Source organism: Mytilus edulis, chromosome 8 (assembly GCF_963676685.1).
Source record: "Mytilus edulis chromosome 8, xbMytEdul2.2, whole genome shotgun sequence".
Taxonomy (NCBI): domain Eukaryota; kingdom Metazoa; phylum Mollusca; class Bivalvia; order Mytilida; family Mytilidae; genus Mytilus; species Mytilus edulis.
The window spans coordinates 89,698,073-89,712,759 of NC_092351.1; the positions used below are offsets into that span (position 1 = coordinate 89,698,073).

At 32.0% G+C, this 14,687-nt stretch overlaps 1 protein-coding gene across 1 annotated transcript; it reads left to right on the plus strand.

Annotated features, from left to right (window-relative positions):
* Positions 1-5,974: 5,974 nt before the first annotated feature.
* Positions 5,975-10,374, plus strand: LOC139484518 (E3 ubiquitin-protein ligase TRIM9-like). The gene is made up of 5 exons (XM_071268249.1): positions 5,975-6,741; positions 7,855-7,902; positions 9,325-9,378; positions 9,947-9,964; positions 10,356-10,374. Exons 1-5 carry the CDS (start codon positions 5,975-5,977, stop codon positions 10,372-10,374), a joined length of 906 nt encoding a protein of 301 aa, XP_071124350.1.
* Positions 10,375-14,687: the final 4,313 nt, after the last annotated feature.

The window sequence follows — 14,687 nt, forward strand, 5'->3', positions numbered from 1 at the left end:
TGTCAAATAAAGGCAATAGTAGTATACCGGTGTTCAATGTCAAACAAAGGCAACAGTAGAATACGGGTGTTCAGTGTCAAATAAAGGCAATAGTAGTATACCGGTGTTCAATGTCAAATTAAGGTAATAGTAGTATAACGATGTTCAATGTCAAATAAAGGCAACAGTAGAATACGGGTGTTCAGTGTCGAATAAAGGCAACAGTAGTATACCAGTTTTCAATGTCAAATTAAGGCAACAGTAGAATACGGGTGTTCAGTGTCAAATAAAGGCAATAGTAGTATACCAGTGTTCAATGTCAAATTAAGGCAATAGTAGTATACCGATGTTCAATGTCAAATAAAGGCAATAGTAGTATACCAGTGTTTAATGTCAAATAAAGGCAATAGTGGTATATCGGTGTTCAATGTCAAATAAAGGCAATAGTAGTATACCGGTGTTCAATGTCAAACAAAGGCAACAGTAGAATACCGGTGTTCAATGTCAAATTAAGGCAATAGTAGTACAGCGGTGTTCAATGTCAAATTAAGGCAATAGCAGTATACCGGTGTTCAATGTCAAATTAAGGCAATAGTAGTATACCGGTGTTCAATGTCAAACAAAGGCAACAGTAGAATACGGGTGTTCAGTGTCAAATAAAGGCAATAGTAGTCTACCGGTGTTCAATGTCAAATTAAGGTAATAGTAGTATAACGATGTTCAATGTCAAACAAAGGCAACAGTAGAACATGGGTGTTCAGTGTCAAATAAAGGCAATAGTAGTATACCGGTGTTCAATGTCAAATTAAGGCAATAGCAGTATACCAGTGTTCAATGTCAAATTAAGGCAATAGTAGTATACCGGTGTTCAATGTCAAATAAAGACAACAGTAGAATACAGGTGTTCAGTGTCAAATAAAGGCAATAGTAGTATATCGGTGTTCAATGTCAAATAAAGGCAATAGTAGTATACCGGTGTTCAATGTCAAACAAAGGCAACAGTAGAATACAGGTGTTCAGTGCCAAATAAAGGCAATAGTAGTATACCGGTGTTCAATATCAAATTAAGGTAATAGTAGTATAACGATGTTCAATGTCAAATAAAGGCAACAGTAGAATAATGGTGTTCAGTGTCAAATTAAGGCAATAGTAGTATACCGGTGTTCAATGTCAAATTAAGGCAATAGCAGTATATCGGTGTTCAATGTCAAATAAAGGCAATAGTAGTATACCGGTGTTCAATGTTAAATTACGATAATAGTAGTATAACGATGTTCAATGTCAAATAAAGGCAATAGTAGTATACCGGTGTGCATGTGCAATGTCATATAAAGTCAATAGTAGTATACCGGTGTTCAATGTCAAATAAAGACAACAGTAGAATACGGGTGTTCAGTGTCAAATAAAGGCAATAGTAGTATATCGGTGTTCAATGTCAAATAAAGGCAAAAGTAGTATATCGGTGTTCAATGTCATATAAAGTCAATAGTAGTATACCGGTGTTCAATGTCAAATAAAGACAACAGTAGAATACGGGTGTTCAGTGTCAAATAAAGGCAATAGTAGTATATCGGTGTTCAATGTCAAATAAAGGCAATAGTAGTATACCGGTGTTCAATGTCAAACAAAGGCAACAGTAGAATACGGGTGTTCAGTGTCAAACAAAGGCAATAGTAGTATACCGGTGTTCAATGTCAAATAAAGACAACAGTAGAATGCGGGTGTTCAGTGTCAAATAAAGGCAATAGTAGTATATCGGTGTTCAATGTCAAATAAAGGCAATAGTAGTATACCGGTGTTCAATGTCAAACAAAGGCAACAGTAGAATACGGGTGTTCAGTGTCAAACAAAGGCAATAGTAGTATACCGGTGTTCAATGTCAAATTACGGTAATAGTAGTATAACGATGTTCAATGTCAAATTAAGGCAACAGTAGAATACGGGTGTTCAGTGTCGAATAAAGGCAACAGTAGTTTACCAGTGTTCAATGTCAAATTAAGCCAACAGTAGAATACGGGTGTTCAGTGTCAAATAAAGGCAATAGTAGTATATCGGTGTTCAATGTCAAATAAAGGCAATAGTAATATACCGGTGTTCAATGTCAAACAAGGGCAACAGTAGAATACGGGTGTTCAGTGTCAAATAAAGGCAATAGTAGTATACCGGTGTTTAATGTCAAATTAGGGCAATAGTAGTATACCGGTGTTCAATGTCAAATTAAGGCAATAGTAGTATACCGGTGTTCAATGTCAAATTAAGGCAATAGTAGTATACCGATGTTCAATGTCAAATTAAGGCAATAGCAGTATACCGGTGTTCAATGTCAAATTAAGGCAATAGCAGTATACTGGTGTTCAATGTCAAATTAAGGCAATAGTAGTATACTGGTGTTCAATGTCAAATAAAGACAACAGTAGAATACGGGTGTTCAGTGTCAAATAAAGGCAATAGTAGTATATCGGTGTTCAATGTCAAATAAAGGCAATAGAAGTATACCGGTGTTCAATGTCAAACAAAGGCAACAGTAGAATACCGGTGTTCAATGTCAAATTAAGGCAATAGTAGTATAGCGGTGTTCAATGTCAAATTAAGGCAATAGTAGTATACCGGTGTTCAATGTCAAATTAAGGCAATATCAGTATACCGGTGTTCAATGTCAAATTAAGGCAATAGTAGTATACCGGTGTTCAATGTCAAATAAAGGCAACAGTAGAATACCGGTGTTCAATGTCAAATTAAGGCAATAGTAGTATAGCGGTGTTCAATGTCAAATTAAGGCAATAGCAGTATATCGGTGTTCAATGTCAAATAAAGGCAATAGTAGTATACCGGTGTTCAATGTCAAACAAAGGCAACAGTAGAATACCGGTGTTCAATGTCAAATTAAAGCAATAGTAGTATAGCGTTGTTCAATGTCAAATTAAGGCAACAGCAGTATACCGGTGTTCCATGTCAAATTAAGGCAATAGCAGTATACCGGTGTTCAATGTCAAATTAACGCAATAGTAGTATACCGGTGTTCAATGTCAAATAAAGTCAACAGTAGAACACTGGTGTTCAGTGTCAAATAAAGGCAATAGTAGTATATCGGTGTTCAATGTCAAATAAAGGCAATAGTAGTATACCGGTGTTCAATGTCAAACAAAGGCAACAGTAGAATACGGGTGTTCAGTGTCAAATAAAGGCAATAATAGTATACCGGTGTTCAATGTCAAATGAAGGCAACAGTAGAATACGGGTGTTCAGTGTTAAATAAAGGCAATAGTAGTATACCAGTGTTCAATGTCAAATTAAGGCAATAGTAGTATACCGATGTTCAATGTCAAATAAAGGCAATAGTAGTATACCAGTGTTTAATGTCTAATAAAGGCAAAAGTAGTATATCGGTGTTCAATGTCAAATGAAGGCAATAGTAGTATACCGGTGTTCAATGTCAAATAAAGTCAATAGTAGTATACCGGTGTTCAATGTCAAATAAAGACAACAGTAGAATACGGGTGTTCAGTGTCAAATAAAAGCAATAGTAGTATATCGGTGTTCATTGTCAAATAAAGGCAATATTAGTATACCGGTGTTCAATGTCAAACAAAGGCAACAGTAGAATACGGGTGTTCAGTGTCAAATAAAGGCAATAGTAGTATACCGGTGTTCAATGTCAAATTAAGGTAATAGTAGTATAACGATGTTCAATGTCAAATAAAGGCAACAGTAGAATACGGGTGTTCAGTGTCGAATAAAGGCAACAGTAGTATACCAGTGTTCAATGTCAAATTAAGGCAACAGTAGAATACGGGTGTTCAGTGTCAAATAAAGGCCATAATAGTATACCAGTGTTCAATGTCAAATTAAGGCAATAGTAGTATACCGATGTTCAATGTCAAATAAAGGCAATAGTAGTATACTAGTGTTTAATGTCTAATAAAGTCAATAGTAGTATATCGGTGTTCAATGTCAAATAAAGGCAATAGTAGTATACCGGTGTTCAATGTCAAATAAAGGCAATAGTAGTATACCAGTGTTCAATGTCAAATAAAGGCAGTAGTGGTATACCGGTGTTCAATGTCAACAATTATCCTGCCTTTATTATTAGACACATCATACATACTTATGTCATAAATTGGGACATATCTTCTATCAGTTGTAATGTAACTACGTTGTAAGATAAATAATGTTGATATAGAGGTTATATTTATTCTAAAGCCCTCTTAATTGATTTTCATATGCTTATAAATGTTAAAGCACTTTGTTGATATCGCTAATGATCGAATTTGATTCTTGAATTTGACAAAATAGTTAAATTGTTGATGAAGTCCTCTTTCGATATTTTTTATGTAAAATAGCAGACTATAAAAGGTATAGGTTTGCGATGATCGAATTCAACAAATTCGATACAGAAATTAACTCATAGAAAAATTCATTCAGATAAACATGTTTATACGATTTTACTCTATACGTGTGTAGTTACTTACATTTTTGAAAAGAAATAATAGACTTACTTGATTCAATCATTATTCATTAAACGTATTGAGGGAAAGCTATGCGTTATGGTATAATTTAAAGAAATCTGCATGAAATGTCATGTTTCCGTTACGGCAGGATAAACGTACGGTTAACCCGGGTTTTTTTTGTTTTTTAAGCATTTCTTTTTTCGTCATATCATAAAGATGTGCTTCCATTCACATCCTAACGTTGCTTTGGATAGGCTATACATATTGTGTCATTTACCACAGCCTGTTTTTTTTTAAATTCTCTTAAAATAATCTTTGGTATGTTCGGCAAATTTATTGTCAATATTTGAATCAATAGGATGTGTAACCACCTTTCATCCGGTACAGTTCCATATCACGGCGTCTAATACTCTGTACAAGCGTTCTGCATTTTAGTGGATCAAGTTTATTTCATCCATCAATAATTGCCCATCTTTAATAGCCAAAATTTAAAAAGGTAGATCTCTGTTATTGAGATTTGTGCCAATGGCATCCCAGCCATGTCCAATAGGGTTGATGTCTGGAGACATGGGGGCAAAAAGAAAGTGGCTTCTTGCTATTTGTACTCGGTTACAATCCTTGTCCTGTGTGGTATAGCGTTGTCGTATATGTACAAGGGTCAAGGAGTTGAACGGGTTCTTCCGGACCGTTGTCTATCATTACATTTCCTTTGGCAACATGCCGTTGTGAAAATCTGACAATGAAGGTGTGAATAACATTGAAATGGTTACCTATTTTTCTATTGCTGCTACCGGCATTTGACATGTCAATTGCTTGTCAACGTTTAGTCACAGAGACTTGGTGAAGGTTTAATTTCACCTGTACGCGGTATAGTAGAATAAAATATAAATGCACCGAAACAGTGTATTTTTAAAAGTGCAGATGACCTTTAAAACAATTTGATTGGCGGGTTTATCGGAGTTTGACTTTTTTTTGTCCAAATCGTTTTTTCTTAACGTGTGTTATATGCAATTCATAACACCAAAAATAAAAATATTATTTTCCCAAAAGTTGAAAAAAATTTTGCCAGTTATATATAGATGGTGCTTAACTTTTGGCGGACTGCATATTAGCAATACCTTTGGCAAGAGTTGTCTTACAAGAAACAAAAACAAATAGCTTCAGGAAATAAGATTCATACAACTTATTAATGCAAATTATGCAATTCGTTGAGTACTGCAAAATTTAAAACTTGCATTCTTATACAGATATCCTTATGTAACTCCCCCCTTCCCAATAAATTAAATAAAATTAATTAAATAAAAAACTAAATATATGTTTCTATTGACACACAAGCTAGGCCACAACTGTAATACATTAATTGAGATTTGTTGCTGGAATTTCGTAACAGGAATTTGTCATTTGCATGGAACCTCACGTGAAATTACTCAACAAAACCGAAGTATTAATTAAATGCGATATAAACATTACATGAATTTGGAGCTTTATGATATTTTAAAATGAATTTTCATTTTATGCAATAGATAAATCAACGCAAGCAAACTGAGATGACACAGGCTGCGTACAAAACGTGTGAGATATGTGTATCTAGTCCTGGACATAACTATTGCGAAGAGTGCGACCAGCTGTTTTGTGATGGATGTAAAATATCTCACTTACGGACAAAAATGAGCAAAGACCATACATTTCTAAGTGGCCCAAATATAAACCCAGGAGTTAAACAATATTGTAAAGAACACGATGAAACATTTATATATTACTGCATGGAATGTAATTCGCCGATATGCAAAATATGTGTAATTAAAAAACACAAATCACATGACTTTGCTGAAATCAAGGAAACAACTGACGGAATCAAAGCTGAGGTCAAAAAGGGGATGGACATGAAGATGGAACACCTGCAGTCAAAGATAGCAGATATTGAACAAAGTTCAAACAAATACCAAACTGATGTTAACGGAGTCATTCACGCTATCAGGGAAGAAGGGAAACACTTAAAAGAGCTGATTGATAAGAAGGTCGAAATTCTGGTTAAATCTGTGAAAGAGGAAGAAACAAAGAATTTACAAATTTTACAGTCCAATAAAAATGAGATTAAAGCAGCTTTGAATAAGGCAAAGGAGCAGCAGAAGTTCTATCAAGACTCACAGGGTATAAAAGATTCTACGAAATTGATACAAAAGCTAAAACAAATTAAGTCACAAATCGACAAAAAAGAAGAAATACAGATTCCTATTATGCCATCAGTCAAATATGTTAGACAGAAAGTAGCAGAGTGTGAAATAGAAAAACTGTTTGGGGAATTAAGATTTGGGTAAATATGTTCTTAGTTATTGATTTTTTTATATGGACTTTGGTGTGGCAGTTGCTTTTCGTCTATAAAGGGTTGAATATATATGACATCTTCCGCTTCTTGTTCCCTTTACATTCTGGGTGTGTTTCTCAGATAATCAAATGTCTTACATGTGATAATACAATGCCCAGTTATACGTGCTTGGCTTTATAAAAATTGTCAGTTGTGTTTTCTGATCATTGATTAAAAATACCATCATTTGATTATTTGTAAAACAAACACATTGATGCGCTGACTATATAGAATCCTAAATATATGTTAACATAACAAGTTAGATTTTAGTAAGATCCATCATCCTCCTAGTACTCATTTGAATTTAAATATCTACTACTAGAAATTGTTATTCCGATTTATACTATTTAAAATTAGTACCAATCAGAATTTTAATAACTACTATAATAATAAAATGATGGTTTTTTTTTTATCTCATAGAGAAAATCTCAAATACGTCCAATACATTTTGGCTTTGGTTAACATTGTCATTATAATTACTGTTACAAATTAACAAAAAAGAAGTTATAATTTGATAAAGTGTTAAGACATACCTGTAAACTAAAGAGTTATAAAACCACAAAGCACCTCTTATAAACATATGATATAGCGAATTTTTAGATAAGATTAAAAGACTTTTGAACTATTTATAGCTGAAGTTTTATCTCAAGAAGTCAGTAACCAAAGAAAACCTAAACGATCTTTAATAATAGACATACATGAACATACAGTTTTCATTTACAAAGTGTTAGTACAAACTTTATATACAAATTATTATCAAAATTTTATCAAATCGTTCATAAGAAAAACATTTCGACAGGGCATACACAAGGAAAACCGCCATTTCAAATTACTGTGTTAATTATAATTCCCCTTTGCATCTGAATAAGTGAAAAAGAAACAAAAAAGAAACAAAAAGCAATATGGAAACACGTTTCATTATTTTTGGAATATCTTAAAACAGCTTATTTCGATTGTTTATATTTAGAAATACACTATTTGTTTGTTTTATAAACAATTACAGTTTTGACGCACAAATTAGATGACAATGAAATTGTTAATAGGTCATTATTTTTTTCTCAGAGAAACTGTCAAAAAAGAAGAAAACCCGGAACCGCAGGAGAGCGTCAGGTTTGTATTTACATTAGACATTTAACAAAGTTGTTTCTATTGTTACCTTGTCCATGTTCATCTCTTCTGTTGATTGACTTTTGCTATAATAAAATCAATCTAAATACCTAGGTTTGTCTTCCTAAGGCCGTATTCACACCAAACGCCATGCACAGTAAACATGTTTATAATTAGTTAAATGTAATGTACACTGGTTTCACATTATATTTGTTAACATCTATATACCTGGTTTAATTACCTGTAAATAAGATTTCTTCTCTAAGTAGTATTAAGCAAAGGGAGTGGCAAATATTTTCGTGTACGTCCAGTCGATTCGGGAAAACCTTTTCAAAGGAATTATGTGTTCAGCAATGATAATGCTTGAGTTTTGATAAAGGGTTAATAAAGATACCTCAAGGTTTTTTTTTTATAACAAATTAATATTTCAAGTTTAAAAACATAATTGTTATAACTTTCAATTTTATTCAAAACTTGTTTCTTCCTTAAGGTGGTACCCAACACGTTCACTAAAATTAATTTGGTTCGTTTAATTTTCATAAAATTTTGTCAAAGTATTTAATTTGATCCTTTAACAAAACTATAAAATTTTCAAAAATTTTGAACCAACTGTTTTGTCAGAAAAATTACACTGGTTATATAGCAGTTTAACAAACATCAATTTTGATCATTGAGAAGCTTTATATTCCATTTACAACACAACGTTATTAAAACGTTTAGCTAACTTCACAGAGTTTTCTCCCTGTATTGTTAGGTACCACCTTAAATTTACATGGTAAAATTAATGTTCTAAATGCCTAGTTTTGTGTACACTTAACCAACACAAGGCCTACATTGACTATCAACTGCATGTAGAAAAAAACATGATTTACACTACATGTAAACATTGACTTTTATCAATGTGAATGTTTTTGTGTTTAGTTTGCGTGTGAGTTACACTAACCCAACACCAATTTTAGGTCATTGTGAACACGGCCTAGGTCATATTTACATAAAGCATTGCGTTCTACTGTTCTTGATCTCGATAATTATCCTTTGTTTAATTGGTTGTGATTCCTCTTGCACCGATGAGTATGATATACAAAAAACACGCGTATAATATACTTAGTTATCATAAGTTAAATACTGTTTTTTTCTCTTGTAGACATGCTTTAATTATATAATAAACCCTAAAAACTAAGCAGTGATTTACAGTACCGTAAATTGCTTCAAAATGTGTCTCTTTTTGCACGTAATCGATTAATGTTAGCTACGTTGTTTTAAGAATATACATATGGTTTACTTTTGATAGATAAGACTAAAGAGTTGCACGACATATATGAACAATGTAAATATATATAATTCGTTCAATTTAGCTTTCCGAAAAACAAATGTTATAAAAGTTAGACATCTCCCTTGAGAATATCTTAATATGATATTTTATAGAGTTGGAACAACAGTTACTAGTAAACAATACAGATACAGATGCCTAAGATGCAAGTAAGTGTGGTGTTATGTAGTTTCGGAAGAGAACAAAAGACCAAATATAAGTTCAAAGTTAATTATCAAATAAAAAATGCAAATTTAAAAAAACAAATATATGTAAAACACAAAGCAATACAAAAAAAACAAAAAACAAATAGCAGACAGCAATACTATTTCAAGCCTTGTTAACATGTATAAAAAAAAGTTATAAAGCCGAACAAGTACAAAGTTAAAGATTGTTTCGTGATCTATTATTCCTTATAAATTGCAAAGTAGTATTTGACGCTTTCCGCATGATTTACTAGTGTATACTTCAATTTGTTTTAGTTATCTACACTTATTATGCTTATTAACTGAGAAAAAAAATGTATTAATCGTATGATTTGTAGTTTTTTATACTTTTACCCGGAACTTGTTGAGGACACTATAAATGATAGGATTACACTGGTGTGCATACTTCATATCGACAATACTTATACAAAACAAACATATGTGTGTGTGTGTCTATTATATTGTCTTAGGTTCATTGATATGTGTATTGATTTACAAATAAACTGTTAACTCTAACATGTCTTCATTTCAGGACAAATACAACTTCTGAGTAAGTACCTCTATTCAAATTAATTAACGAAAAATATTCTGAAAAAGTCTGTCTTATAGAATGTTACATATTCATTTTTACACACTAATATTATCAAAAAACAGCCCGTACGAATATATTTGAGTAATTTACATGAACACAAATATATTCATCATATCTTATAGGGGAAATGTTGCTGATAAACACAACAGATTTGCAGTTAAATGAGTCATATGACCGACCGATTATAGATCACAAGTAATAGTTTATCATTTATAACAATCCATCTTACTGATAGTTGATTTATGTAAGTGGCAAAAACTGTAGCCTATTTATTAACTGTTGTTCAATATGTATAAATATTTCACAATAGTATGCACTTTATCTTACAATTATATTGATTCATTTACAGACAATCACCTATTCAGTAAGTATAAGCATCATGTCATTGAAAAAAAAATTAAGTGTACCTGATATAAGACAAACAATTCAACATTGAGTTCATGAGTGAGATCTATCAATGTTAAAAAGAGGGACGAAAGTGCCAGAAGGACTACACAAGAAGTTAGACAAAGATTCAAAAGTCATGTATACCGGTATTACAATTTTAAACCAAGGTTCAATACCAGTTGAAATTGCAGCTGATCAAAATTTTAAGATCACATAAAATAAAAATATTTGAAATTGCAAATCAAAGTAGTACACAATTGTGTTATTAAGTTTTTTTAAAACGAAAAAATGCTATGTTCGTTTCTATACCGAATTATTGACCGGGTTTTATTTACTTATATTAACTTTTAGAATGAACACTGTTCAGTGCAATTTATGAACATTTATTTAGGAAGAAACCAGAAACTATAGAACACTTACTATGAGGCTGTCATCATGGTTACATTGTTGTATTCATCAATCTTGCACTATCTGAATATTTGAATTTATGAAGCAACAGATATTGAAATTCCACTGAATATTATCATTGTCATCATTCGTGTCATTGGCCCATATAAAAACTATAATCTATAAAAGTCATTTTACCAGCAAAGTACAGATCAAAGATGCAAGATGAAAAACCAGAGGGACTTAAAATTTTATTAAAGACAATTTTAGAAAGCATACTTGCTAACAAAAAACATATACTGGAACTCCTGGGTTAAAGTCACTGATTAGGTTTTAATGATATTAATTATTAATGCATCAATATGCTTGTACTGTAATTCCAATTATCTTTATACTAGTGAAAATATTATACTTAGTTATTCTGTTATATGATATCGTATATTCCCCCCCCCCTTATCTTTGATTGATTATGCTTATTTATCTGGCTTTTTTTTATCATATGTCACCATAAATGAATATATATATATAAATGCCTGTCAATCAAGGAAGAAAAAGAAAATCTTAACACTTTATTAATTTCTAAATTATTATCAGCATGTGATACAAATTCAAAAGATCTTTTAGAGAACAATCAATCTAAAAAACTTTTATCTTGCAATATTATTAAAACATTTTTACACAATTCTAATTTGCACAAGTATTTCCCATACCAAGAGAAAAGAAAAATTGAAAGAGCTGGTATTGCTACGTTATTAAAAAGGATTGCAAACGTAAAGAATATTATCTTGTCTTAGGGAGGGATATTTCCTACTTTGTAAAGGATCACTATAATTCAAACAAAAAAATCTCTGAAACTTACATTAGCAATATGCTTAATTTTTTTATTGACAACATATTTGGAAAACGTGTTTTCAACAGACTGTCGAAATTCCAATGGGAACCAATTCTGCCCCTCCCATGCCGACGTTATTGACTTGTTTCTTTATTATTATAAGGCTGACTTAATACATGAACTTCTTAGAAAGAAAGAGAAGAAGTTAACAATATCCTTTAATAAACTTTGCATTCCGGTATATTGATGATTTTCTGTCACTAAATGTTTCAAAATTTGGTGCTTATGTTGAACTTATCCATCCAAACGAACTAGTGATAAAGGACAGAACAGATACAGTGAAATCTGTCTCATACTTTGACTTACATCTAGAAATTGACAATTAGGGTCGGTTGAAAAGAAATTTGTAATTGATATGATATTCCCGGGCTTGTATTCCCTATCATGATGTCCTTGATAGAGGGTTGCTGCTCACAAGGAAGCTTTTAAACCTAGAGTTTCAATAGTGCAGTTGAAATCATTCTTTCGTAAATGTTACGGACGCCATCACGAGTTGATTGACCGGTATGGAATAACTGTTTCAGATATGATATCGGATATGTTCTTCCCTTTTCATGTGACCTACCGAATTGGACTTTTTACCGGGTTCGTATTAATATGAGACATGTTTTTACGACCGCAAACATTAGAAATTTTTTGGTCATATATTGGTATGACGTTGCGTCGTAGCGTCGTCGTCGTTGTTGTTGTCGTCGTCGTCGTCGTCGTCGTTGTCGACGTCTTGGTTTGGATTGATTTTGGAAGTTTTGGTACCAACAGTTTAGGAATTAGGGGCAAAAAAAGGACCAACACAAGCATTTTTTTTAGTTTTTGCACAATAACTTTAGTATGAGTAAATAGAAATCTATGAAATTTAAACACAAGGAGTATGACGACAAAAGGAAGGTTGGGATAGATTTTGGGAGTTTAGGTCTCAACAATTTAGGAAAAAGGTCAAAAGGGTCTAAAATTGAATTATTGAGGTTTTGATATGCCAAATGCAACCGTGTATTTAGATTCTTAATTTTGGTGCTGTTTTCAGATTGGTCAACATTAAGGTCCAAAGGATCCAACATTAAACTTAGTTTGATTTTAACAAAAATTGAATTCTTGGGTTTCTTTGATATGCTGAATCTATACATGTACTTGGATTTTGAATTATGGTCCAGTTTTCAAGTTGGTCAAAATCGGGGTCCAAAATTAAAATTGTTTGATTTCAACAAAATCAATATTTGGGGTTCTGCAATATGCTGAATCTAACCATATATTCAGATTTTTAATATTTGAGCCCGGTTTATAAAATTAATCCATATTGAGGTCAAAAGGGTCCAAAATTGAACATTATTTTATTTCATCAAAAATTGAATTCTTGGGGTTCTTTGACATGCTGAAAATAACCATGTATTTAGATTTTGGATATTGGGATATCGACCATAATAGGTAAATGTCCAATTTAAAATTTTTAAGTTAAGAAACCGATGTTGTGTCAACTATTTAATCACAATCCGAATTCAGAGCTGTATCAAGCTTGAATGTTGTGTCCATACATGCCCCAACTGTTCAGGGTTCGACCTCTGCGGTCGTATAAAGCTGCGACCTGCGGAACATCTTTTTTGTCATAATTCAGTAAACCGCTGATTTTGGTTTGTTAAGTCTAAGTATATTCGTTAAGCTGTGCTATATATTTTTCATTTATTTGTTTTGTCTATTCTTTTTATTTTTGTAACTTATTGTCCTAGTCTTTAATATCATAAATTGAGAATGGAAATGGGGAATGTGTCAAAGAGACAACAACCCGACCAAATAAAAGAACAACAGCATAGGGTCACCAACAGGTCTTCAATGTAGCGAGAAATTCCCGCAGAAATGTCAATTCTCACATCATTGTTGAATGATACATTTTTTATTTGAATGGTATGATGAACAACGTAAAATTGAGAGCTGTGGTTGTATCGAAAATATCGAAATTCAACCTGTTATTGGTTTCGAGGTTTACAAGGAAATACTTCGTGTTGAACTTCGGATTTCGAAAATAATAAAACAGAACGGCCCATATCATACCCCTATAGTCATGTAAGTGACGAGGTGTCTAACCTTAATTGTTTCCGTAGATCACCACTCCACTTTTTTAATTTGCTTAAGATATTTTTGCCATACAACTAAAGCCGTTATTCAACCATTCAATAAAACAAATAATTTAATAGAATCTCTGTAATGTCAGGATACATAATGTGTTGTGGTAATCATGGTAACATAAGTATACAAATGGAATAACACTAACGGGATCAGTATAACTTTGATGAACCTTAACAATACAAAATTGATAAACAAGTATTGTAACATTACAGATCCAAAGTACTTTGCTCATCAAATCGCAAGAACTGTAAAGTTTAAACCAATTATATATGTTATATAAAGGTGTAATCGTTTGCCAAATTATGATGTTAGGACAATTATTTAAAAAAATAAACGAAAATTTATTATGCTGTAGTTGTACCTTGTAGTTAAAAGTAACGCATGATCTCTCGTTATTTCAGTTTTGGTACTCTGGATTAACATGATCCAGGAACTGAATACCATTTCTAAAAGGTCAATCTATTTCAGTCGAATGTTCTTGACGACAAAAATGAGTATCGTTATCACACGTAAATGAAACAGGCGAGGAATTTTTGTTGAATATATTGTTCGAATATACTTTGCCGTTCTTACATGGTTTGTTTGAATCGGTTAATTTTGAATTTTTTAATGTTTTTTTTTTTTTTTTTTTTTTTTTTAATGTTACATAACTGTATTTGCATTTCTATATACATTTTAATAATTGTTTGATAACGATAGTTAATGTTAAATAAAATTAAATGCCAATGTCTTTCTATTTTTTATAGGTATACTCCGTAAGTATATATTTGTTATTGTTCTTTGTTAAGATATTTGTTGTAAATTTATATCTGAGTAAATCTGGTGTAAATTTGTAACTAGGTCTAAAAAACATTATATTCACATGATGTTTCGGACCATAACTTTTAGACTCAGAAATGA

What these genes read in the sequence shown, in the direction of transcription:
- LOC139484518 (XM_071268249.1), top strand. Translation starts at nt 5,975, where the DNA reads ATGACACAGGCTGCGTACAAAACGTGTGAGATATGTGTATCTAGTCCT. An exon ending in TTTGGGGAATTAAGATTTGG is followed by an intron (nt 6,742 to 7,854) that starts GTAAATATGTTC and finishes TTTTTTTCTCAG; the next exon opens with AGAAACTGTCAAAAAAGAAG. An exon ending in GAACCGCAGGAGAGCGTCAG is followed by an intron (nt 7,903 to 9,324) that starts GTTTGTATTTAC and finishes GATATTTTATAG; the next exon opens with AGTTGGAACAACAGTTACTA.